This window comes from Zophobas morio, unplaced genomic scaffold, assembly GCF_036711695.1.
Source record: "Zophobas morio isolate AGI-343-1 ecotype UQ-CSIRO unplaced genomic scaffold, CSIRO_AGI_Zmor_V1 ptg000759l, whole genome shotgun sequence".
NCBI classification, from domain to species: Eukaryota; Metazoa; Arthropoda; class Insecta; order Coleoptera; family Tenebrionidae; genus Zophobas; species Zophobas morio.
In genome coordinates, this window is record NW_026972862.1 from 10,642 (window position 1) to 35,006 (window position 24,365).

The 24,365-nt window shown below is 37.4% G+C and overlaps 5 protein-coding genes across 5 annotated transcripts; 2 read left to right on the forward strand and 3 right to left on the reverse strand.

The window, feature by feature from the left end:
* Window positions 1–1,068: 1,068 nt before the first annotated feature.
* LOC135121873 (uncharacterized) lies at window positions 1,069–5,793 on the forward strand. Its single transcript, XM_064046153.1, has 24 exons — window positions 1,069–1,300; window positions 1,366–1,508; window positions 1,567–1,707; window positions 1,777–1,971; window positions 2,031–2,178; window positions 2,240–2,366; window positions 2,430–2,635; window positions 2,696–2,808; window positions 2,866–3,001; window positions 3,052–3,125; window positions 3,179–3,305; window positions 3,355–3,428; window positions 3,480–3,629; window positions 3,693–3,802; window positions 3,855–4,036; window positions 4,091–4,173; window positions 4,223–4,328; window positions 4,383–4,505; window positions 4,561–4,812; window positions 4,863–5,006; window positions 5,069–5,160; window positions 5,213–5,395; window positions 5,454–5,525; window positions 5,577–5,793. The coding sequence occupies exons 1-24, from the start codon at window positions 1,069–1,071 to the stop codon at window positions 5,703–5,705; spliced, it is 3,342 nt and encodes a 1,113-aa protein (XP_063902223.1). The 3' UTR covers window positions 5,706–5,793.
* Window positions 5,744–8,801, reverse strand: LOC135121868 (uncharacterized). The gene is made up of 17 exons (XM_064046147.1): window positions 8,778–8,801; window positions 8,639–8,724; window positions 8,541–8,587; window positions 8,344–8,490; window positions 8,232–8,289; window positions 7,685–8,178; window positions 7,532–7,627; window positions 7,352–7,466; window positions 7,236–7,289; window positions 7,128–7,190; window positions 6,941–7,071; window positions 6,700–6,881; window positions 6,579–6,643; window positions 6,370–6,528; window positions 6,099–6,315; window positions 5,942–6,044; window positions 5,744–5,893 (listed from the first exon to the last, which is right to left on the reverse strand). Exons 2-17 carry the CDS (start codon window positions 8,718–8,720, stop codon window positions 5,798–5,800), a joined length of 2,109 nt encoding a protein of 702 aa, XP_063902217.1. The 5' UTR covers window positions 8,721–8,724; window positions 8,778–8,801; the 3' UTR covers window positions 5,744–5,797.
* Window positions 8,802–8,993: 192 nt separating this feature from the next.
* On the reverse strand, window positions 8,994–11,321 carry LOC135121869 (uncharacterized). The gene is made up of 12 exons (XM_064046148.1): window positions 11,268–11,321; window positions 11,124–11,213; window positions 10,990–11,068; window positions 10,787–10,929; window positions 10,624–10,728; window positions 10,275–10,552; window positions 10,019–10,216; window positions 9,815–9,959; window positions 9,654–9,765; window positions 9,451–9,597; window positions 9,283–9,391; window positions 8,994–9,227 (listed from the first exon to the last, which is right to left on the reverse strand). The coding sequence occupies exons 2-12, from the start codon at window positions 11,144–11,146 to the stop codon at window positions 9,085–9,087; spliced, it is 1,482 nt and encodes a 493-aa protein (XP_063902218.1). The 5' UTR covers window positions 11,147–11,213; window positions 11,268–11,321; the 3' UTR covers window positions 8,994–9,084.
* Window positions 11,272–16,846, reverse strand: LOC135121874 (huntingtin-like). Its single transcript, XM_064046154.1, has 27 exons — window positions 16,727–16,846; window positions 16,514–16,573; window positions 16,298–16,447; window positions 16,094–16,241; window positions 15,937–16,044; window positions 15,803–15,874; window positions 15,587–15,751; window positions 14,790–14,945; window positions 14,407–14,679; window positions 14,206–14,347; window positions 13,973–14,140; window positions 13,794–13,894; window positions 13,677–13,741; window positions 13,500–13,624; window positions 13,307–13,431; window positions 13,153–13,250; window positions 13,018–13,099; window positions 12,789–12,961; window positions 12,536–12,668; window positions 12,391–12,478; window positions 12,306–12,336; window positions 12,121–12,243; window positions 11,938–12,062; window positions 11,726–11,881; window positions 11,494–11,676; window positions 11,330–11,438; window positions 11,272–11,280 (listed from the first exon to the last, which is right to left on the reverse strand). Exons 1-27 carry the CDS (start codon window positions 16,844–16,846, stop codon window positions 11,272–11,274), a joined length of 3,288 nt encoding a protein of 1,095 aa, XP_063902224.1.
* Window positions 16,847–18,722: 1,876 nt separating this feature from the next.
* On the forward strand, window positions 18,723–20,068 carry LOC135121875 (uncharacterized). Its single transcript, XM_064046155.1, has 8 exons — window positions 18,723–18,770; window positions 18,820–18,947; window positions 19,000–19,121; window positions 19,177–19,266; window positions 19,356–19,612; window positions 19,672–19,769; window positions 19,832–19,926; window positions 19,980–20,068. The coding sequence occupies exons 2-8, from the start codon at window positions 18,841–18,843 to the stop codon at window positions 20,066–20,068; spliced, it is 858 nt and encodes a 285-aa protein (XP_063902225.1). The 5' UTR covers window positions 18,723–18,770; window positions 18,820–18,840.
* Window positions 20,069–24,365: the final 4,297 nt, after the last annotated feature.

Sequence of the window (24,365 nt, forward strand, 5' to 3'; positions counted from 1 at the left end):
TGAAACGGGAGTAGTGGTGCCCATGCTCGGTCACTTTTCTCACTCTTATTACTAAATTTAGTAACTTTTAATAAAATTTCCAATTCGAAACTTAAAAAGTTTACTACAAAACTTTTGCAAACAAATTAATATTATAAAAAATATAAACTAAATAAAATCTCAGAATTACTTTTAATAAAAAAAAGATTTGCAGTTATTTCAGAGAATTTTGAGGTTAATAAAGGGATTGCAATTTTTTACTAAGTTCTTCAGAAAATAATTATTCGTAGGCGGGCTCCTTCAGTGACTTGCACAGCCCACTCTTGCAAACTCAGAGCTACAGAGATCAACCCTTTAAGAGGTATAATTCTGGGGCTTAAAATAGAGTTGTTTTACGTTCACTGGTAACCAAATTTACCACTCTTCTATGTTTTGTTGGTTGCCGCCTAATTCGTTAGAACATGGTACTCAAATTTATCAGAGCTTGTTTCAGACCGAACCTGTCGTTTAAGGTCAATTCCCGTAGATCTACTCTTGCAAATTGAACCTAGACAACAAGTGGTAAACATGATAACAGTAACCTATGAGGGGTTAAGAAGGGGATTTTTTATTCCCTTAAATGATCTGTAAAGTTAGTATAGCCGGTAAGTGTGACAAACCAATTGCATAAATTTTTTTTAAGGTAGTCAGAGTTTAAAGAAATTACTAGTGTGGTTTTTTAAAATCAAGTCATCATCTTTTATTTTTCTATCCAGTCGGCACGAAACGGTTAGAAGACCTTAGCAATTCGTAATGAATATTCTTCTGCTAATTAATTAGACTTGAATTTAAAGGAGGTAGCTTTTCCAAGAGATTGCCTTCAGGACCATTAAAATCATATCTTATAGGGAAGAAGAACCATTTTATGGCGTGAGTTGGTTAAATTATGAGGAAGTCTTTTCTAACGTTAACTTGAAAAGAGCCTTATATAAAGAATTTGAACAGGAAGAATCTGAAACTGAAGTCACGTGGGACTTTATCTGAAACTTATAGATGCCGTTCAGCTTTTCTTTTTTAAAACTTAAATGATTTTTTTCATAAACTTACGCGATGACCGTCCTGAGTTTTAACACTTTGACAAGGTCGGATATACCCACTGAAGTTAATGTTCCTCTACACGATCTTATCAAGCCTCACATAGACTCTTTTAACTTTATGATAAATTCCGGTCTTCCATCTGCTGTTAACAATCTCCATTCTGTAGAAGCCGTTGATGGCAGTGGAAAGATATACACATTAAAATTTTCAGATCCTAAGCTTGGTTTCCCTGTATCTACACTAAGTAATGTCAATTCTTGCTCTATAACTATAGAATTTAGTTAAAGTCTTTGTATACAATTTTTTTAGCTCATCAACAATTATTACCGACACATTGTCGCGAACAACTCATTTCTTATAAGGCTCCCCTACAAATTAAACTTGACTGTACAGTTGATGATAATACCTACTCGAAAACTTTCACTATAGGAAATATTCCAGTTATGGTTAAGGTCTACTTTTACTACTTTTTATAAAAAAACTTTTATCATACTTCTAATTTATTTAAAGTCTGACCGTTGTAATATTCGCGACAAGTCCATTCCAGCATTAATTAAAGTTGGAGAGGAACCCACCGAATTTGGCGGTTACTTTATTATAAATGGAATCGAAAAAGTTGTACGCTTATTAATTGCGCCAAGAAGAAATTATGTATTTATATGACTTATTATCCTTCAAGATTCTTTATAATAATTTTTTTCTAACTTTTTTTATAAATAGCCAATGTCCATAAGTCGTTTTTCTTTCAAGAAAAAAGGAACTTTTTTTACAAAACTAGCTGTGCAAATTCGTTGCGTTCGAAGCGATGCTTCTGCAGTAACTGTTACTTTGCATTACCTTCTTGATGGTACTTGCGTCTTTCGTTTTCACTACATGAAAGGTGAATATTTGGTGCCTTGTGTCCTTATTTTAAAGGTTTGTACTTATGACTTACGGAAAAAAAAGTTTAAGAGGAAATATTAATTATTTACAAGGCGCTGAAGAATGCAACGGATAAAGAAATTTACTACCGTGCGAATCCAGAAAACGCAGACAGCTTTATTGGTGATCGACTGGAAGGAATGTTGAGAGATTGCTTGAACAAAGGAATTTATACGCAGGAACACGCTCTTACTTATTTAGGTTTGCTCTGTTGTATATAATAGATACCTTCCTTATTAATTTTATAATTTTTCCCTGCAAGGTAAAAAGTTTAGAGTAGTTACTAATTTGTCGACTCGCTATTCCGATCTTGACGTGGGCCGATTTCTTATTGACGAAGTTGTTTTTGTACATCTTTCCAAACCTTCTCAGAAGTTTGATCTTTTGATGTCTCTCTTTGGCTACTGTTCTCTTTCTGGCATTAAAATTAATCCGCTTTTTCCTCTATATAGTAACATGATTCAAAAGCTGTACGGGACTGCCCAAGGAGGTTGTTCATTGGACAACCTTGACCAGCCAATGATGCAGGAAGTCCTTCTTCCCGGCCACTTGTACTTGGCCGTTCTGAAGGAGAAGCTCCAGGATTGGCTGCACGGCGTCAAACAGGTCATTGAAGCGGACGCCCGCCGCGATGCCCTTCTGATCGATTTCTCGCGCGGTGCCTTTCGCTGCTGCTTTACCGCTTAGTATGTTAATTGACTATAATAATCTTTTCTAGATTCTTACTTCACTCGCTGCATCAAACTTTGTCCCGTCTCAGTGGAGGGCCGCCTCGACAACTTCCTTGCTACCGGAAACATCAAATCGCGCTCCGGACTTGATCTGCAGCAGGTAAGTGTGCATTTTGGTGCGCTCTAGGGGGGCCTATGCTACTGTATATTTGTTAAGACTTCTGGATTTGTGTTGAAGGCCGATAAGCTGAACTTCTACCGCTATCTGTCTCACTTTCGGAGCGTTCATCGCGGCTCCTTTTTCAGCGATATGCGAACGACGTCTGTTAGGAAACTCCTGCCCGAAGCTTGGGGTGCTCATCTCATCTCATTTCCTTTTTCACAATGTACTTGCGCTTTGCAGGGTTTCTTTGTCCTGTCCATACTCCGGACGGCGCGCCCTGTGGTCTGTTGAACCATTTGAGCCACACGTGCCAGGTCCCGCTTGCATTGCTATGAAGCGCTCTCGATGGCGACTAACTTTGAAAAAGATTGTTGTTTATGCGGAGGACACTGCAAGTATTCCTGCATTGGCTGTTTCCTTTGGAATGCTCTCGAGCAGCTCGACCTTCTGTCCTGCCTCCTATTTGTCCGTTAACCTTGATGGCTGCATTATTGGTTGGTTTACCTTTATTTATTGCAATGGAAGTCTTAACCGCTATTTAAGGTTATATAGACTCGTCGCGTGCGGCGGAATTTTGTCGCAGTTTGCGGTATTTAAAAGTCGCGAGGGCTGGAAATGTTTTTAATTATACCGATTGGCTATTAGTTTTTTTTATATTTTTTTTCAAGGTACCTGCAAGTCTAGAGATCACTCACATTGAAAAGACCCTGGGCGGACTCTTTCCTGGGGTGTATTTGTTTGCCAGCCCCTCGCGCATGGTCCGACCTGTCATTCACTTGGAATCCTCCGCAGTCGAACTTATTGGCACGTTTGAACAAGTTTCTCCTGCTCTGCTCTTCCACCGGCGCCAGTTTATCGCTACTTTTGTGTTACTTACGAAGGTCTTCTTGAATATTGCCGTTTGCGCTGAAGAAAGGTATGAGGCGACCACACACATGGAGCAAAGCCCCGGCAATATCCTCTCGGTTGTTGCCCACCTGACTCCGTTCAGGTAGGCTGCTATGTAACCCTCGCTTGGGTCTCCCTCAGCTAATACCCTTCAGCGACTTGAACCAATCGCCGCGCAACATGTACCAATGTCAGATGGCCAAGCAGACTATGGGCACCCCACTCACTGCTTATCCGCACCGCACAGACAATAGCATTTATCGCTTGTACACCCCTCAGGTGCCCCTCGTTAGGTCGGTGCTGTACGATTATTACGGCCTGGACAGCTACCCGTTAGGTTTGGCCAAACCAGAACTTTTCGTGTTTTTTTTTAAGCGCCGTACTTTACCAGGCACCAACGCTATTGTGGCCGTCATTTCCTATACCGGTTACGATATGGAGGACGCTATGATTCTAAACAAGGCCTCTGTAGAAGTATTTTTATCATTTTATAGTTCCATTCCTTTTTCCTCATAGCATCAAGAGAGGGCTCGCGCATGGAGCTGTGTACAAGTCCAAGCTGGTAGATCTAGCCTCTAGACAACACCTCCAATCTAAACACTTTGGCACACTCCCCAGCGACCTTCACGGTTTCCGGGTCTTCTCCTCACCGCCAACCTACTGCTTTTAAACACTGCCCGTAGCTCTCCGCGGAAAAGTCGATGCCGATGGGCTTCCCATCGTTGGCGCGAGGGTTTCTTATGGGGACCCTCTATATTGCACTGTGGACACAGACACCAACATCTCGAGGATTGAGCGTTACAAAGGTTAATTGGTGTCGTCTTGCGCCCCTCATAAAGCGCTTTACACACCGCGTTCAAGACTCAGAGCCCGCCGTGATCGACCAGGTCCGGTTGCTCCTCAACCACCCCTCTAACCTTCCCTGCAGGAGGCTTCACTTGAAGCTCCGGATAAATCGCAAGCCCGTCGTTGGTGACAAATTTTCCTCTCGCCACGGTCAGAAGGGTGTGTGCAGTAAGCTTTGGAGTGAGGAGGACATGCCATTTTCAGAAAGCGGTTTCTCGCCAGACTTGATAATCAACCCGCACGCCTTTCCGTCCCGCATGACGATTGGTATCCGCTAACGAGCCTTTGCCCATTTAGGACTCTCTTTTATGATATAGGCATGCTTATTGAGAGTATGGCCGGGAAAAGCGGTGCATTGCATGGTCTCTGCTTAGACTCGACCCCCTTTACCTTCAGCGAGAAGGAAACGGCGTACGACTATTTTGGACAGCAGTTGGTCCAGGCCGGTTATAACTATTACGGTAAGAAAAACCTTTGCTGGTTTAAAGGCGCAGGCTGATCGCCGCTGTCGATTTGTTAACAGGAAGTGAGCGTTTGTACAGCGGCATTAATGGTACAGAGCTGGAGGTAGACATTTTCATGGGCGTTGTGTACTACCAGAGACTGCGCCACATGGTAAATTATTATCAAAAGTGGGCATGTCGATATACTCAGTCCCCTGCTGAAGGTTTCCGATAAGTTCCAAGTACGAACCACAGGGCCCATCGACCCCACTACCCACCAACCAGTGAAAGGTAGACGCCGGAAAGGGGGTATCCGACTGGGTGAAATGGAGCGTGATTCCCTTCTTGCGCACGGCGTTTCATTTTTGCTTCAGGACCGGCTTTTCAACTGTTCGGACGCCTCTACCGTATGCACCTTTTAAGCGGCTTTACTAAGTTGAACTCCCCTATAACACGTCATTGCAGAGCTACATCTGTACGCTGTGCGGTAGTCTCTTATCGCCTTTCCTTGAAAAGCCTTCGGCTATTTCTAAGAAGGTAGTCTCTAGTATATAATCGGTAGTTATTTTATAACTATCGCCATTAAAGCGCCGGAGCGTGTGCATAATTTGCAACACCTCGGCCGGCATCGAAGTTGTGGCAGTCCCTTATGTTTTTAAATATCTTGTTTCGGAGCTGGCAGCCATGAATATAAAACTAGAAATCAAACTCAAGTGATTTTACTATATAATTTATGACCTTATTTAAATGTCAGCTTTTAAAAAACGAATTTTTTTATTAAAAATAAAGTAGAGCTCTTGCATTACTTGTCATGATTCGCATATCGCAGCAACTTCGGCATACATTGACAAATTAGCACTTTTGAACGTTTTTACTAATAGTTTGCGATCAGCGGCCTCAAGCATCTGAGTACAGTTGAACGTAAAACATAGCAAAATTACTCTGGTACTTGCCTTCGTTTTATAGAAGTCCATAGTAAGAGCGTGGAAAAGCTGCTTTGGAAATAGTTCGGGGAATGCAAAGAACTTTATCACGTAGCTCAGGATAAAGTATGATCTGTTAGGCAAGGCATTAGCATGTTATGGTGAGCAGAAGTTTATAAAGAGAAACCTCTTTTCATTGGAAACCGCTAAAAATAATACTGTTAAGCAGATGTGTGCGTATCGCGGATTCTGCAGGACCCAATTATTAAGAGAATTTATTATAGAACTGCAAACCAGTTGGTCGTTTTCCAGGTTAATTCCGTCTGTTATTAAGAGTCGAATGACTTCAAATATAATTTTGCTTATATATATTCCATTGTGCGCTCCACAACTAATAAACTCCTCTGCAGAAAAAAAATATAAACTATAAATAGTATTATTTTAATTTATGGACTCACCCATCGTAAGCGACAGTATTTGCTGCGGTTGGAAAGTTGCACATAAAACCGAGGGCAACATTTGTGAGTACAGTTGTGCATTGGCCTCGCAGGCGTGAGTTATACAACGCAGCATACATAAGACTTTTTCTTCCATTAATTTTTCATTTTGTCTATCGACTGAGTAAACTATATAACGGCAAAAGGTGTGCAGAAAATGAGCTCAGTACTTCCAGCGTAAATCATTAGCACGCAAGACACCGGCAAGGCACCAGCTACGCTGCCCTTTTCGCTACTGTTTAACCATTAAAATATTGATATGTTACAAAGGCAAAGAAGCCGAAATGCAACCTGCTTAAATTTTCAAACGAGTCAAACATGAGTTGAAAAGGAAACTTGTGCGCGGAATGAGCCAGAAGGCCTCCGTAGTGTTTTTGTAAACCGTTTAAAAAGTAGCAGAGTATCATGCTCGGAAGGTCCTTTCTTTTTGTCAACGCCACTGTGGCTAGCCAGAGGTCTTGAAGGACGCTCGTCTACGACCCACTTACTAGTTACCTTCCAGAAGAGACCCAGAAGTGAAAGCACGCAGTACCTCCTTTTTTTTCAAGCGCAGAAGGACTCCACTCAAGCGAAAGACAAAATCGATGCATTTTTGTAATAAGTTGGCATGGGTTGATAGGTCAACCATGTTAAATATGGAGTTCAAAAAGTTAATAATGAGATCTGCGACATCATTGGGTAAAATGGTTGAGGCCATGAGCTTCAATGAAGTGGATAACCAGCCTTGGAAATTACAATGGACCGGGTGTGCTTCCCCTTGAGCAGGTAGGTTGTACCTATAGCTAGACAACTTAGCACATGCGCGTGACTTTACGAAGTGACCTTACTATTAACGGTGGCAAAAAGTAAGTGAGTGCGTGCGTAGAGGAACCAGGGAAGATCTACAAAAAATGGAGATTAAAGGGGTTAGAAAGATTTATAAAAAACTTAAGAACTCGCGTACTTTTTTCTGAAATTTTTAATGATTCAAAACAGAAATCCAGTTGCATTTTAATTATGCGTGAGATATCATCCAGCAAATATTGATAACCCGGCTTCTTTGAAAACGCACCAAAAATCTTTTTTTAATAAAAAAATCATTGTGAAACTGAGAGCGAGATTGCTAAGAGCTCTCTAGTCTTACCTTGCCACTGCTTTCTATAACAGTGGGCACAAAAACAAAATACTCCTTCCACGTTTCATAAAGTTTAAGCCACCAGTGAAGCGCACTGTTTGTCGACTGAAAATCAAGTCATTAAGCCAACTGCTTTGATTATAAGTTTTAACGCTGCAACACCTCTTTTAAAGGAAACATGTCCAGAAGTGTGGTGGCGCACTGCGTCATGACCTCCTGAAACAACAGGGAGCGCCTCCCCGCAGAGCTGCAGATGAGGTATTGGTAAAATTTCTCAAATGGACGACCCGCCAGCTCCGTGGCAGAGTGGTATATATTAGGGGTCTGCTCGGTCAGAAAGCTGCCAAGGGAATGCCACTGCCGCTTTGTGTCTACTATTAAGTATGACGGCAATCGTTTCATGCATTCGGAGTGGCTTTGGACTCTTGCAAGAAGAGGAGCTTCGACGTCCCGTGTATTTGAAAGATTACTGCTGCCGCCGCTCTCGTAGAGGTGGATGGCTTTCTTTCCACTGCTACTTCCCTCAATGTTGCTGTCGTACGTGTTGAAAACAGGCTTACTCGATTCGCCTTCCCTTGAGTCTCTCATGTGTTTTTTCGATTTAAAGTCTTCAAGGAATGAACAGATGAGCGCACCGTCTCTGGAGTCTTCCGCTACTACACAAATATAATATGAGGTGAAAGTTTCCAAAAGCAATCGATTTACTTACCGAAGAATTCAACCAAAAAGTTGGAGGAGTTATACTTTGCTTCAAACGCTTTGCTTCTCTGTTAACGCTTTAACTATAAATTTTCTTGTCAATAATTGTCTTATGAGTATACCAGCCAGCGAAGGAGCTCCTTTGCAACTGGTAGCGCAAAGGTATCGATCTCCTCACCCTTAAGCGGGATTAACTCGAGGCGCTGAACACAGTCTTCAAATTTTTCTTTAAAAACTTTAGAATTTGAGCATCCAATAAAGTTAACATTCTCACAAAGAGTGGTAAGAAAGGCAAAAAACGACAGAGCGGCAAAGAAACCTCTATATAGGTGTGCAGCGCTACGTCTAGGCAATCACAGGACTTTTCTATAAGCAAAAGAAAATGAGAAGTATATGAAAAGCAGTTCTTTTATTTACTGGATGTGCTCAGTTCTTCCTCTTGGCGCCTACCAAACTTTAAAAGGTATTTAAAATCGGCTCGTGCAAGAAGAGCCACCATTTTTCTGTTGTTAAGAAATATAAACCTCAAGCCTACAGGAAAGTAAGAGGAATAAACTTGCTTTAGAGGTTCCCACCAGGAAATCCCACGTAATTTAATTGGAATTTTATAAAATGCTTTGAGAAGACGGCATAGAGTCGCTCTTGTGGCACAGCAGTCCTTAATGAAAGGCTTCGCAGTTGATTCTGCGCCACAAGATGGCAACCGTTCTACGGGTTGAACGAATGAAAATGGTAAAGCGCGCCACCACGGAATGGTATTACGCATGGTAAATCGGTTTACAGCAGCCACAGCTTCAAAAAAAAGTTTATCGTTATCCATATTTTCATCAAAGCAACTAAAATGACTTGATACCTACATAAAACTAAACACTAAAGCAAATAAACAAAGACCTTATGAGAATATAAAAAGTTATTTTGAGTGTCTCCCACTCATATATAATAGGTTTAGAGGTTTTCAGTGAGGGCAACGATTTGTTTGCTAGTTTACGTACTGCGAAGTACCAATCTGAAGTGTGTCTTTCACATTACCAAGTTTCTAAGTGAGCATGTATATTGGATACCCTCACTATTGAAGTGAGACTGAAATTTTTCCGAGCGATAGTAAACTTCGTAAAAAGTTTTACTATACAGAAACTTCCCTAATGAGTTAACGAGGTGTGGAACTTGAGTCTGGATTTTTATACCAAATAGTTAATGACAAAATTTTCAGGGCGAAATATGATATTTACGTCAACTAATTGGTCTATAAATCCTATAAACAATTTTTGAAGATCGAGAAAGTGTTCATGTGTTATGCTTGGCATGTGCATCACAGCTTCAATACATGCTGCCAAGTAGCGAGTGTTAAATTTAGGGTCTCCAATAAGCTCCATAGTCTCCGGGATATGTAGTAAGGAAGGGAGTATTCGGTACGTGCTGGAATAAAAGATACTTCTTTGAAGGACATGTTAAGAACACACGGCATAACAAGTGTGTCCAAAGGGGCAGCATTGCCCGCTTGGAGGGTTAGCTGGGCAGCTACGTGGAAGAAATGCCGAGATAAGCTGTAGAGAATTGCTTAAGCGATAATAAAAAGACTAGTTAATATAATACCTGTCCGGACCAGCAAAAAAAGTTGTAGATAATATGAAAGGGAAAAACCTGGTGTAAATTTCAGTAAAAGGCTCATTGACATCACGCAGCCTCTGCAGGCTTGTGATATTCGTCTGGTGTTGCGCATACATACTTTTCCAAGGTTCTATAACATACAGCGAGGGAAGTACTTGCTAATAAAAGGTTGATGGGAAGGCAGCTAACCTTCTTCTATAGAGAATGTACCACTGGTATATTGCATTATTTCCTTCTTGCACGCCTTCATTAAGGCCACGAAGGGCGTCGATAGCAACACTTTCAGTAAGAAATCAATTTTTCCTGCGATGGTTAATGTAGCAGAAACTGGTTGTTTGGAAAAAATGCGAATTATCTCCAGCGACGCAGTCAGAATATTAGAGGTGCCTGTGCTCACGTGCTTTAAGACAACAACAATAAGCATTTAAGTTTTCTAGTAAATCACCCTTATACTTGCCCAAAAGGTTTAATCCGGTTCCCTCAAGCGGCCAATTAATTAAGTCCAATGCGAATCCTTGCAAGTGGGCAAACGAGTTCATCATTTTAAACAGCCGGGAAAGTAGCTGCCCAAGGTAAAGTGCAGGGCAGGAAAAAACAAGAGCTTTTATAAATAGTGAGCATCTCATCTCTATTAATTTTGAATTGCGGCGAAGGGCTTTCTGAATCCAGGAAATTACGGTTTCAGAAGTGTCTTGAATGATCAGTGGAAGGAAAGCCTCAATCCTTGTACGGCAATAAGGAAAGAAAAACCAAATAAGAAATATTGAAAGGTTTGTGAAAAAGTTAAAGTCAACCAGAATAGTGACCAACATCCTTGTAAAAGGCAATTGATAAACAGTTCAGGAAGAAATGAGGCGCCGATAAATAGTTTCAGGCTCTCATTGATTACCAGTGGGAAACTGAAAAGAGAAAAGTTTGAACCAAATTAAATAAGTGTTTCTTTAAAAAAGTTGCTACCAGTTAAGAAGAGGAGCCAATTCAGCTAAGCTTTCTGGCTGAAGACGGCTATAGAATCCTCCTCGAAATTGTGCCTTAGCCAAAAGATGCCGGGTGGATTGCAACACGTTGAAAAATAAACAAGCATCCTTATTAAATTTGCTCTATATATTAATCAGCGTAACACCTTCTGGGACATGCGGTTCGTAAATAGCATAAATAACCGTCCAAGAAAAAGAAAAGCAAGAGAGCTCCAATAAACGTAATGTTATAAATCCGCATAAGTACAGGCTTGTTTCTTTTCTGTAGTTCGTATAAAGACCAAAATTTCTAATAAACTGTTTATGATAAAAAATACAAGTTCGCAGCCTTTTTAAGCATAAACTTTTGTATAATAAGTAAGATTATAAGGACACCACGGATGCAAGTTGGATTCTTCTCAGGAGCTCTTAATAAATTTTTTGTAAAAACAGTTGCCATAATAAAGAGATTGCTAAGCAACCGGTTCAAGGTCTCTAATAGAACTTCAAAACTTATTGAATTACAGGAAACTATATCGATAACTGAATAGAAATAGTTCATATAATTAAATGAACAGCATTCGTCAAGTGAATTTAAATCTTTCAATGCCGTTGTAATTCCACGGCAAAGTTTGTTCGAAACAAGACTTTTACTAAGAAAAGGAGAAAGGAAAGAAAACTAACAACGTTAAACAATACAAGAGATACAGCTCAGAATATTTAGCATTTTGAAGGGTGCGGAAAAGCACTTCCAACGTCTCTGTACATTGCAAGCAATTCATAAGCGCCTCAAGCGACTTTCTTTGATTAGCACTCAAGCCAACAGAGCTAACAACACAATATTCATAGTAAACAGTCAGTCCCGCAACGGCAGCTCCTCTAAAGTATAACCTGTTAAAAGTAATGTAGAAACGCTCGACGATATCTCCTAACAAAAAACCTCTGGCTGTAGCTTTCAGAAGTATAAGAAGAGTGAAAAAAATGCAGAAAAATGTCCAATACAGTGTCTTCCGTCACCTTTCCATCCGTGTCCGTATGAGACGACAGCAAGGTGCAGAAAAACCGAGCTACCGCTCGCACCACCCCCGAAGGATTTCTATATAAAAAATTAGCTCAATATAAAAAAAAAAGTTCAAAGTCCACAAAAAGTACTTTACGTGTCCCGAGCGGATTAGCTCGAGAAGTTTTAACAAAAAGTCAACAAAAACGCTGTTATGGTCAAGTAACGAGTAATTGACGCGTAGATTGATCAGTATTATTAGCAAGTCCAGGAAGTGCTGTTCAGGACTAGTTCAGTGGTCGATTATATCCTGTAAAGAGCCAATCAGGGACAACCTCGTGATACGCAAGGTCAGAGGAGGTATAACACTCCTGCTTAGCTCTAAGGACGAGACTCTCAAAAAGCCTTAATAGTCGTTGTCGGCCGGCCTTATCGCTATGTTCCTCATTTTTATGCGCCTGTGTTTACAGGTATCAGATTATTATTGAATGTTTCCTTAGAATAGAACTGTAGGCATTACGTTTTGCTCCCCCTTTGAAAGATTAGAGGCTCTATTATCAGAAGGAATTATAAGAAAATAAACAACTGCACGCGGATGGACTAACATAGAAATGGCGTCAATATGATAGTCATCAATATCGGCAGATTCTTGGTAAAAGTACTTATAAAAGTGAGAGTATAAAGGCAATGAGACTGTATTAGTTAGTGTTAACTATACGTAATTTTTTAAGAGCAAGCAGTAAACCCAACCAGTTTGTGCTGAAGTATGCTCAGCGCTAAAAAGCACAGAAATTATCACTTCCACGCATTGAATGGTTTCCTTAGGAGAGAAGAGGAACAAATTCTCTAAACATTTAACTATTTTTTCATAGCTTTGTTGTTGCTGTAAAAGTATAAGCAAGAACTTATAATTAGCTTTTTAAAAACTTAACATCATAAACGCCAAGTATACCCTTACTGGAGGTTAATGAATATAAGAGAGAAGCTTACTTAAGCAACTTACCTGTATGATACTGCAGTCTAGCAAAACTGGAAAGAAAGATAGCACCGACTTTATAAAGCATTTAAAAATATTGAGTTCCTCAGTGTTTAAGGCTATCTTGGATCCCTTATATACTTTTTCAATTATAAGGAAAAGCTCTTTATAGGCTTTGTTGCTCCTAAGTGTGAAAATCCCTGTAAATTGAACTCCTCAATAAGAAGTAGATGAACTTCCGCGTAAGTATAGAGACATTGTGAACTTTGCTCAGAACTATTAGCTTGTGGTTGACCGTTAGTAAACTTCTTGGAAGAGGAAAAAAAGATGTCTTGGGCCTATAGAATGAAAGTGTTAAGCTTCATATAGTGAGCTGGCAGGAAAAGAAGACCATCGACTGTGAGACGGCGCTTGCACAGACTTGAAGTACGCACATAAGATGAGCAAAGACGTCGGGGAGCAGTTTTTCGCTAGCCGATGCAACGTCGTCTAAACGATAATAAATAGCTAAGATGGTCAATTTGATTTAAAATACGCAGTTATACTGTTAAGTACGAGCGCCATCACATCTAGTATGAGAGCGTGAAGCTGTATATTAGTACAAAATTCGGAGGTGGATAGAATTTCCAAAGAGAAAAGAATGATGTCTGTATAACACTCGCAAAATTGTCTATTGTTTGTTTAAATGAAACCAACTGGAATAAAGGTCTCACGGCGATAAACTGTTCTTAGCTTTACTTTTTTAATCCTAACTGTTTATTTATTGACCAGCAGGCGTATTCTCCGCACTTTTTAGTGACTTCAAGAATGGCGTTATAGCATCCTGATAGAGACGATGTGCGATAATCCTCCTTCCGCTCAGCCTAAAACATAAAGTGCTTTTCAGTAAGAAGGGGCGGTCAACAAAAGCTTTACTGAATCCAGACGACTAAAGCCATAAAGTTTTTCGACAAGTTTTCTTAAAAGTATCAAAGAGTTAGCTATAATTCAAGCTTATCAACGGGCTTAAAATTCAACAAATTTTCAGAGAACCCGTCACTAGATCAGCTGGGCTTGCCCCAAAAGAAGTTAGTAATAGCGACTGCCTCACAGCCAGCCATCGTGGTAAGCAAATTTCCGCATTCATGTAATTGCTGGTAATTGTAGAACAAAATAGTAGTTTTACTTTCAACGTAATTTAATACAAATAATATCGTTAGCTTTCTAAAGACCTAAAAGATAAAGAAGTGACGCTGCAAGCCAAACAGTTAGAAGCCTTCTTTCTAATATTCGGTACTGGATCATCTAAACATGCCAACAGAAGAGATAAGATCGACTGCTGAAAACTCATTGAAGATACAAAAGCAGGCCCAAAACAATTTTCCAGATAAGTAATATATCTGAAGTGAAAAAACCATGGATTATTATTAAAAAAAAAAAAGCCAATACAACATGAAAATATTACCCAAAGTCCATATTCTTAATAACCTCTAAAAGTTCGAGTCGTACAGACCAATGGCTTTCACTACTTAAAAGCTGTATTAAAGACTTGGCTAATTTAACACCAGTTTCAGGTGTACACAGCAACAAGGAATGGAAACATAACCCTATAAATCAAATCGACTTAAAAAAGCAGGAAAAAATTTGTATCAAACAATGTGGACACCCGTGGCAGAAATTGAGAGTTTCTGAGTAGCGGGGTATTTGTCATAAAGTCCTTCGATTATAACGTTTACTAGCTGCTCATAATTTTCCATCAAGCCCTGGCATTCTTTTTCATAACCTCGAATGTTTGAAGGGTTCGCAGGTGTATTAAAGGGGAAGCACAAGTTCTTAAGGACCCGCCCTGACATCATGACGACGCTACCTCTGACAGCGGGGTCCTCATGCTTCATATATTCTATTATCTGAAAGCAAGTAGAAAAACTTTCAAGAGTGTCTATTTATGTAAAAAGTAGAATAAAAGGTCTTTAATGTGTTTACTAAGTATATGTTGTCTTCAGTACGAAATAAAGACGAAATTTATAATTATTAGTAATTTCAAAAAACCAGTAGAAAGGTGGGAGAAAGCATGATATAATAAGCCCAAGCAAGTAAGAGAGGAAGTCTTCACAGTAACTTTTATATGTGCCGTTGATTTGTAAGGCAAAAGAAAGCATAATAAATTATTGAACAGTTCTTTAAACAGGCCCCTCATAACACCTCCTATCATATAATTTACTGATAATAAGAAAGAAAATTCTTTTATTGAAATATAAAAAAGGGGGTCGCAACTTTTTAATCATAAGAAAGTATTATTACTAAGTATGAGAAAATATGCAGTAAAAAAATTATAGTGTACCACTAGTTAATAAGCAAGAAATTATTTTATATTAACAATAATTTTAGGTGTTCTTAAGCGGTAATAACGTTAAAACTTTACTACAGCAAAACATAAAAGTTAAATACGATGAGCTCTCATAAACCTTTATAAAAAAAAACCTTATCATTAAGGGGCTTATATATTACAAAATCATTTAAGCTTAAAAACTTAAGTGACAGCTGAGAGTAGTAATAAGCTCCTTAGGCTTCTCGAAGATCAAAAGGCAGTAAAGTGCGTACAATTTACACACTATTGCGTATATGTAAGTACGACTACTTCCTTTATATAAGCAGCACCAAAGGCACAGTCAGCTGGAGATCATAGGCGCTAATGCCTTGGCACTCACTAATAACCCTAATGAACTCTATGACTTGTCATAAGTGCTATTAATTATTAAATAATAAAAACAACACCCTGAAACACGTGTAAGGCGTTGAACTAAAAAATTGGTTTACATAACTTTGTAGTAAAAAATGTTTTTAACCTTCACGTAATACTTTGGTGGATGTAACAAAAGGCAACTGCAAAATTCGAGCAAAAGCTTCTAAAATAGTGCTTGTTACGGGAGGGGGTGCATCTATTAAATGTCCAGTGAAGGATTTTATAAAGCGAAGAAGAGTGTGGTAGACATCATGTTCAATTGTTCCCTCTTCTTAAAAGTAAATATGCGATTATTAAATACTTATGTAGAGATTTTTACCAAAATCAAGAAGATGAGTATCATTTCTTGACACAATGGCGTCAATAATTTTAGACAAGCACATAAAAACACCTATTGGGACACGTGCGCGTGCATCTGAGCCTCCGAGTGACAATCAACACTGAAAGTTCTACCTTGTAGAGCGTTGTTGTTGCCCCCCTCCTGTTGCGAGAGTAAATATAAATCGTGAAGCAGGCGAGGGATAAACGCTTCTGGTGATCGCGCATACTGGCACACACTACCTACACACTTTGCTCATCAGCGTTTATTAGTAAGCGAGATAAGTAGTACTTATGAGAGAACAAGCCGCCCGTCTCACCACGGAGGAGCTGTGAATTAAAATAGTCTTTCCCGTCTTTAGCAACGCTAAAATGTTGGCGGAGGAGAAGTAAAGACCATACGACGAGCAGATCTTCCTTAAGGAAGTTTCCAAAGCAATCTTAACATGACGTTCTAGTTTTGTGAATTGAGTTTTAAGGAGAACACTCGTAATACCTGAAGAGATTCATCTTCAACTCGTTTGCAAATCTGGCGCAAAGGGGTTATGAGCGACTTTACAAAAGCTTTGCGTTTTAGTGGTCTTAATAAGTGAGATAGTTCTGCAAACTTAGTTAACGCAATTCTTAGAGATTTTGTTGAAGCGTTCTGAAAAAATTATTAACAGTTATATTAAAGATGGTTAAAACTAAAAACTACATAGATATTGAGAACCTTATTTATTTCTTCAAAAAGTTCTAATAGTAGCCTCTCAGCTTGGGTACTCATCAAACTCTAAAAGCCGTAGAAAAATAAAAAAATACCTTGAAGTAAAGCTAAACATATTAAAATATTGCCGAGTTTAAGCCAAAACAGATTTTTAACTTATTGAAGATGAGCGACAGAAGATAAGAAAGTGACTATAATGAATATATAAATACAAATTACGTTTATTGCTTTGTTTAAACACTCTACAGCAGTCAAAGAAAGATCTTTATCTTTATGATTGCTGGCATTTAGCAAAGCCTTCACGGCCACAGTGAGGTAATTAGGAAAATCAGGTCTCATACTGTTTAGTTTTAATTATAAAAAGTAATAATAGCTAATAAAGCAAATACATGCCTAAATTTTCTATCGGATATACATTCGAATAAATCTTTGCAAGCAGAGGTTTTATTACTTGCTGTGTATTCACGGGTTGAAGAATCCAAAAGTAAATTATAGGCATTTAAAATTTTTTCCTCTGTGATCATTAAACTATAATACTTTGAAAGTTATTTTAACGAAACTTTTACTAATGTATAAACAAATACAGAACAAATACACTTAGAACTCCGAGGAGGTAGAACAGTCGATTTAATTAATACTGTGATTGGTTTTATTATAAAACGCATACCTACAGGGGTTGGTGAGATAAAAATCGATCGACTGATCTAAGCAGGGTGGGTGTTGTAAAAGTTTACCTAAAACAGTTTTTTTAAAGAATTGAAAAATTTGATGTACATATTGCAGTGAATGAGTCGTAGTAAAAAAAATTTTAAACTCTATTACATTTATTACATGTTTTCCGTAACCTTAAATTTAAAAGTTTTCTCTATTACACAAGAAAATTTTTGGTATATTACAGCATTCCCATTGCCAGCTCTAGGCCTTTTCCTTTAGAGGTAAAGGATTGAACCTACCGATTATTGTATGCTTCTCCATAAGATAAAAAATTAGTTAAAAATGGACTTGCTTAATAATGTTATCAAGTTATTTAAATCTAATTAAATACTTATAGTAAGTACGTATACATCCCGGTAGTTTAAGATTATCTATAACAATTTTACTACCCTTCACTACTCAAAAGCTTGTTGTTTCACCTTAGGCTATGGATGGAGGCCCATTCAAATCAAAAAATATATTAAAAAAAATTCCAATAAGTTTTGAGTCAGTACCTCGTATACAAAAACTTTATAGCACTGATTAATAAATTTTTTCCTAAGCCCTAACTGCATAAGTAACTTATTACTTCCTACTTATTATAAGTTTGCACTTCTGCCAAGAAGGAAACAAGCATAATTCTATATATGCTTCCCTCTATTGCTTATGTCCTGAAAGGTACACCATTTCGTTACTGCTATGTTTACTTTAGCTACCTGTCAAAAAGTTACATTTAATATTTTGCAGCATCGAAAATGGTTAACGTTCACAGTGTAGGACTTGAACCTTACTTGAACCTTACTTCTGGCCCATACGTGCGCTAACAAGTTCGTCATCCTCGCTTTAGCACCTGGAGCATGCATTAAACAAAAGTAAGATTGGCCCCTAACTTGAAAATCTACAATGTCTTACAAGAGCGTAAGCCATCGGAAGTTATTAGTTTTTGGTTTCTTTAGGCAGGACTTATACCACCTCAGATTTATAAGAAAAGAGCTGAATAGTACTAACTTTTTTCTTTATAAAAAGTTAGTGTAGTAGAAAAAATTCTATTTCACCTTAACAGAGCCCATCTCAGTAATAAATTTAAAATTTTTAATAATAGTTAAAACTTTGTAGAATTAAACGAACAATATAGATACTTTTTATAAAGTATGACGGAGGAACTTCAACTATTTTCAGGTTATGTTTCTTCCTTGACCTCTTGGCTCACTGAAATAGAGAAAAGAGATCTTTACTGGTCTAATAGATCCGTTCCCAAACTTCAAGTACGCTGTTCTCTTACTTTTGAAATACAAGCTCTTTGGTTACTCACGTTTTATTGTACTTTTAAAAGAACATACCTCCTATAAGAAATGTAAATTTACATTCAGTTGAAGAGAGCTACGATACTCAAGACATTGAGTATGGGAATTTACTTGAGAATAATAAAGAAAAACGTTCTAATAATAAGAAATTTATTACTCTTGGTTGTAATGGTAATAATACCGGGAGACAAAGACAAGAGAGCGTAGAAATTTTTTGTTCTGAGCAACAATTGTATGATTTAAGCAGTGAAGAGCTTAAGTTAAAGGTTTTTTTATAAATATATTCTTAACTTTATTTTTCCTTTCTTTTAATAGGGAAACGAGCATTACAAAAAAATGGAATTTTTAGAGGCCTTGTCTTTTTATGAATTTGCCATTCAGAAAGATCCCACAAATGCCATATTCTGGGCTAATAAAGCCATGGCTAACTTGAAGCTTAAACGGTAGAGTTAATTCAACATTATAAAAATTCTTTAGTAAACTCTATAGAAATAGATTCACCGAGACCATAAGTGATTGTTCAATGGCACTGAAGTTGAAGCCAAACTACACTAAAGCATACGCCAGACGCGCCTCCGCTTATTTGGAAACTGGTTGCTTCCAGTCAGCTATCCAAGGTTATAAGTTTCAAGAAACAATTGTCTAATCGAATTTCCTATATTTTTAAGCTAGATGTAAGGGCAGTACTTCTAGTTGAACCTAACAACAAAGTGGCCAAACAATTGCTTAAACAATGTCAGTCTCAAATTCATAAATTTTCTGGTAAGATGCTAAAAATCAAATTTTTAATACGGTTAAGAGCTACTTATATTGCTCTCCGTCTTTTCCGGAAAACTCTACCGTTGTGGAAGAATCCGATAATAGAAGTCTTAAAGAATCAGTCCCTAATTCTTGTAGTAAAGGCTTAGCAGTTAATCCTATCGACGGCCCTCTCACTGACAGCGTCTCGCACCCTGAGCCGCTGGCTTCTAGTTCTACTTTGTCTTCCACAATCACTGTGCCTGAATCCGTGCCAGCCGAAGCTCCTGCAAATGCCTTTGAATTTCAAAAAATGTGGGCTCATTTAAGTCGCTCTCGAGATCTCACTTCACTTCACCAATTCTTTAAAGTTCCATTTTTTATACCGCATTCTGATTGTTTTGTGCTAACGACAAGTGGTATTCACAGCTTATAGACCCTGAGAAGTACCCGATATTGATTTCTAATGGGCTCACAGGCGACATGCTGTCTAGCATCGTAGAAATACTATACTCTTTTTTTGAGAGGTGAGAAGAAAGTGTAGTTTTTATAATCTACTTAAAAGCTTTTATAAAATCGTTTTACGTAGAAGTGATTCGACGATAGGCAAAATGTTACGGTCTTTGTCTAAAGTTAAACGCTTTTCCATAGTTGTGAACTTTTTAAGAGAAGATTCGAATAAAAGTATTTTATTTACTTTTTAAAACTTTATACGATGACAACACGCTTTATGGCAGAGTTGGTTGCGATCTTAGACGAAATGGAAAAATCAAATGCCCTTAGTTTAGAAGAAAAAAGGGAGTTATGCAAACTGTACAAAATTTAAAAAAAAAATTAACTTAGTTATAAAGTTTTAATAAACTTTCTACAAGTAAAAAATACAGCCTTTCTTAATTTTTACTTAAATTTCAGCTACCAGTCCGTCAACACTTTACATAAAACTTTAGTATAATTAAGAACACCTACAAAAAAAAAACACAGTGTGGTACTTGATAGCAGTTTTTTTCAGTAGCTTTGGGCGAAAATAGAAAAAGGTTTTCACTGCTTCCTCATCTTTTTAAACTTCTGAGGCTTTTGAATAAAAAGTTGGTGCTGCCAAGTCGAACTACCTTATTTAGGCTAAAGAGGGTACTTTTTGTTTGTAAGGCGCTTGTTTACCGTTATTTTTGTACGTTTTTCAGCACAAGACTTGCTTAAAGATCGGCAAGGATTCATTTTTTTATTTTTTATTCTACGTTGAAGTACTTTTTTTTTATTGCATATTAAAATTTCTGTTGGAAAATTTTATACTAATTTTTTGGCATTTTTTTAAGTTTATTCTATAGTAATACTTTAATATAAGTGCGGTGTAAAATTCTTACTTTACGTAAATCAACTTTTTCGCAAGCAGAAGAAATAAAACTTTAATTTAGAGGACAGAAAGTACTGTCACTTCAAAGAGTTAAGAATAAAGTGCAATCTTAAACTCGTTGCTGAAACAAAAAACTTACTTTGAACTGTTACTCCTAGTTTTAAAATTTATTTACTTTTCTTTTCTGAGCAAGCAAGAAAAAAACGAAATCGTACAACCATACAGTTGTTACGTATAAAAAAAGCATGCAATGGTTTAAAAGCGTTAAAAGAAGTTGAATTAAAGGTGCAATTTAACTAATAAATATTCAGCATTTCATTACAAAATAGACTGAGAGTAAACACTTTTACCTGCTAAAGCGTAACTTTTTCTCGGTTTCAACTTTATTGAGTGCTGACTGCTTGCTTAAAAACAATGAATTACTGCTCTCATACGGGTTGCTCACGTAAATTACTACCACCGATACCTTCATTACTACTGGATAATTATTTTAAAAATGTAGCTACTGTTGGTGGTATTACTAAAGTTTCCTAACATTATATGATAAAACAACAAAAAAAGATTTATTCTTGGCTATAACGAAATAGTATATATATTTTATAAAGTAAAGGAAAAGAATTACGTCAAAAAAAAATTATTCTTAAATTTTTGTCTCTTTGGCATACCTTGCAGACGTAATAGGTCACTGCTTTTCTTAAGATCGAGTTACTTTGAACTATATTTAGTCTTTAAACGATTATTACTGCTCGGCGCGAAAGTTATGAAAAGTTTTACAAAAATACGAGAAAGAACGGCTTCGTTTCGCACAACCAGTACAAAAAAAAAATTGTGTTGTTATCAGTAATCAAAAGTATATGCTGGTGCACTTAAGCTCCAAGTTTAAGCTTTTACTTCCAAGTGAAAAATAGACCAACCATTTTTAGAAAGTCAGGTTGTACTTTAATTAAATTTCCCGATAGTTAGTGGAGCTATTCGCTTCACTGTATTTATCATTATTGATGCTCCGAATTTAAAAAAAACTTGACTCGCCTAAAGATATGTAGGATAAAAACTGCGGATTAAAAGAAATGACCTTCGGGTTTTTAGGTTCTATTCTATGTTTTGACGTTTAATGAGTTGCAATTGAAGGGAATCCTCTTAATTTTTTTTCTTTAATAATTATAGTTAAACATTACTCTCTAAAAATGAAAAAATTCTTAGAGACATCAAAACGTCAGCAAGTAACTTGATATGCAACATTACTCAAATTTTTTATCTAAAAAAAAACTTACCTAAGATATACATCGTTTAACTTATCTGATAAAAAGAAAAGAACTGAATTTAAAGATTAAAAACTCCAGTGAAAAGTCAGAAATGCTAAAACCAAAAAAAGATAGCCTCTGGATGGAACGTCTCTTATTAAACCATACAGTTTAATAGTGAACCTATGATGAACAAAAAACCAAGAATACTTGAGCAAATAAAGGTTATAAAGAATAGCTAAAAAAATTGCCAAGTTCGTAAAAACAAATTAATAACTCTACTCTTATGGGACTACAAGCATTCATAGCTACGGAGTTCTAACACTCTTTGTGAAAGGTCGACCTTCCTAAGAAAGGGGAGGCCGGGGCTCTTAATACAGTACCATTCCTATACTACTATCCTGCTACTGCATCATACATAGGAAACAAGTACTCTTCAAGTCAGCCGCCAAGTAAACTCCGCCGAAGAGTACAAGTATTTTACATACAGATACAACAATAGTTTAGTATAGAACAGCACTGATATTAATTGCATATTTGATTGAGAAGCAAGTACATTTTAACGTAGCGCACCAAGGATCGTAGTAATTAACTTAGAGTGGACTAAGACTTTCTGGAGAGTTCTCACTCAGTTATAAAAGTGCTAGAGACGGCGCAAAGAGCTCTATTTCCGTACCACTAGCATTGTCCCCTACCCTCAGGAGTGGTACGAAAACCTGATAAGTGACAAAGTTATTAGTTTGCCTAGTACCGGCCGTGAAAGGGAGGAAACATTGGTTTAATTTTTTTTTCGTTCTACTTTAGTAGAACATTTTAATTAGCTATCAATTCTAGAATTCTAGTTAATTATTTTGGTTACTAAAGTAGCAAGTTGCTTAAGTAGTTAAGTGGTCTTCTTTACCGTAAAGTCAATTGTTCAATTCCGTAAGCATAGCTGCCGTGGTGACAAGAACTTAGCTCTACATTGGCGGGCAAGCTGTCATGGCAACCTTTCTCTGTTTTTACTTAGGAGAATAATTGTTCAAACCTTATATCTAAGTACTGAATAATTCTAACCTTTGCTACTCTCTTGGGTGTTGTGCTGTCCTTGGGCTAAGTTTATGCAACAAGATAACTTAACAGGTGTAAATTGTTACGAATAAAAGCTAAGGTTATCCTCTATTTCAGAAGTCAGTGGTACGGAAATAGAGTTCTTTGCGCCGTCTCTAGACACTTTTATAACTGAGTGAGAACTCTCCAGAAAGTCTTAGTCCACTCTAAGTTAATTACTACGATCCTTGGTGCGCTACGTTAAAATGTACTTGCTTCTCAATCAAATATGCAATTAATATCAGTGCTGTTCTATACTAAACTATTGTTGTATCTGTATGTAAAATACTTGTACTCTTCGGCGGAGTTTACTTGGCTGACTTGAAGAGTACTTGTTTCCTATGTATGATGCAGTAGCAGGATAGTAGTATAGGAATGGTACTGTACTAGTATAAACTTATGTCCCGAAAATTCCCAACGACTCATTAAACTACTGCCTCACTATACTAGATAATTCGTTTCATGCAAGAATAAAAACAGAATAAAAAGCGTTGGTTTCTTAAATCTTGATAAACACGAAAAATCATGTAAAAAAAGTTGAATAGAAAAGCAGCCCGAAAGAAATTTGTACAGAAATTAGCTTTGAAGCAGGGTGTTCGACCAGCTAAAAACAATGTATTCTTCACAATACTAAAGTGTAAAAGTTCACAAATGAAGTAAAAAGAGTACAAGACTTACATTATTAAAAGAGGCTTGAAGACCCCTAAAAATAATTAAATAAAATAATATTTTAATGGCTTTAACTTAATAGCTTTTACTATAGCGAAGATTCTGCAGACATCAATAACTTTATGGACGTATTTAAAATAGTGATAATTTCTAATAAATACTTAGGCAGAACTATTTGTTTAGTACTAAGCCCACGGCCCAAGGGGTTATTACTTGGAAGGAATTTTCCTCTCAATTCCACTTTGCTATAATAAAGATTATTTATACCGCCTATATGACTACTGCTTTTTTTTGTTATGGGGCGCACTGTAGACATTACGGATGCCAGGCAAGCACGCTTTGCATTTTTTTAATAATTGAGGCTTTAGCCCTTCCTATTTGTGTGTTTCTTTACTACCCAATTAGTTTCTTTGTTAGGCTCGTAGAAGTAACTGACCCCTTTTCAATTCAATAGTTTCTGCACCATAATTGGAAAAAACTTATTATTTCCGTTTTTATTTTTATATGTCAAAACTAATAATGTATAAGTTGCTCAGAGAGGTTCCCCCGAGAACCGCTCGGAAAGGGTTTGTTCTCCTGTATTAGTTTAGCAGGAATTTCATTCTAGCAGTTTTCAGTAGCGACGATTTTTTGATAGCGCAAAGCACTTCAGTAGTGGCCAGGCTTAAGTGTTTTATTAGCACCAGGAGAAAGAATAGAATGAAGTAGAGGCGTATAAATGCGGTACACCTACTGCAAAAAGATGCGAAACTCTCGGCTATAATAGAGCTAAA

What these genes read in the sequence shown, in the direction of transcription:
- LOC135121873 (XM_064046153.1), top strand. Translation starts at nt 1,069, where the DNA reads ATGACCGTCCTGAGTTTTAACACTTTGACAAGGTCGGATATACCCACT. An exon ending in GAGGATTGAGCGTTACAAAG is followed by an intron (nt 4,506 to 4,560) that starts GTTAATTGGTGT and finishes ACCGCGTTCAAG; the next exon opens with ACTCAGAGCCCGCCGTGATC. An exon ending in CTTCGGCTATTTCTAAGAAG is followed by an intron (nt 5,526 to 5,576) that starts GTAGTCTCTAGT and finishes TCGCCATTAAAG; the next exon opens with CGCCGGAGCGTGTGCATAAT.
- LOC135121868 (XM_064046147.1), bottom strand. Translation starts at nt 8,720, where the DNA reads ATGGTGGCTCTTCTTGCACGAGCCGATTTTAAATACCTTTTAAAGTTT. An exon ending in GCGGTTTCCAATGAAAAGAG is followed by an intron (nt 6,045 to 6,098) that starts GTTTCTCTTTAT and finishes CTTGCCTAACAG; the next exon opens with ATCATACTTTATCCTGAGCT. An exon ending in TGGACTTCTATAAAACGAAG is followed by an intron (nt 5,894 to 5,941) that starts GCAAGTACCAGA and finishes AACTGTACTCAG; the next exon opens with ATGCTTGAGGCCGCTGATCG.
- LOC135121869 (XM_064046148.1), bottom strand. Translation starts at nt 11,146, where the DNA reads ATGCTTAAAAAGGCTGCGAACTT. An exon ending in GCTTTTCTTTTTCTTGGACG is followed by an intron (nt 10,930 to 10,989) that starts GTTATTTATGCT and finishes ATTAATATATAG; the next exon opens with AGCAAATTTAATAAGGATGC. An exon ending in TTTTTTGCTGGTCCGGACAG is followed by an intron (nt 9,766 to 9,814) that starts GTATTATATTAA and finishes AATTCTCTACAG; the next exon opens with CTTATCTCGGCATTTCTTCC.
- LOC135121874 (XM_064046154.1), bottom strand. Translation starts at nt 16,846, where the DNA reads ATGAGACCTGATTTTCCTAATTACCTCACTGTGGCCGTGAAGGCTTTG. An exon ending in GGCGGCTTGTTCTCTCATAA is followed by an intron (nt 16,045 to 16,093) that starts GTACTACTTATC and finishes CAAAGTGTGTAG; the next exon opens with GTAGTGTGTGCCAGTATGCG. An exon ending in ATTAAGAATATGGACTTTGG is followed by an intron (nt 14,141 to 14,205) that starts GTAATATTTTCA and finishes TTTTCACTTCAG; the next exon opens with ATATATTACTTATCTGGAAA.
- LOC135121875 (XM_064046155.1), top strand. Translation starts at nt 18,841, where the DNA reads ATGGAATTTTTAGAGGCCTTGTCTTTTTATGAATTTGCCATTCAGAAA. An exon ending in CACTTCACCAATTCTTTAAA is followed by an intron (nt 19,613 to 19,671) that starts GTTCCATTTTTT and finishes TGGTATTCACAG; the next exon opens with CTTATAGACCCTGAGAAGTA. An exon ending in CTATACTCTTTTTTTGAGAG is followed by an intron (nt 19,770 to 19,831) that starts GTGAGAAGAAAG and finishes CGTTTTACGTAG; the next exon opens with AAGTGATTCGACGATAGGCA.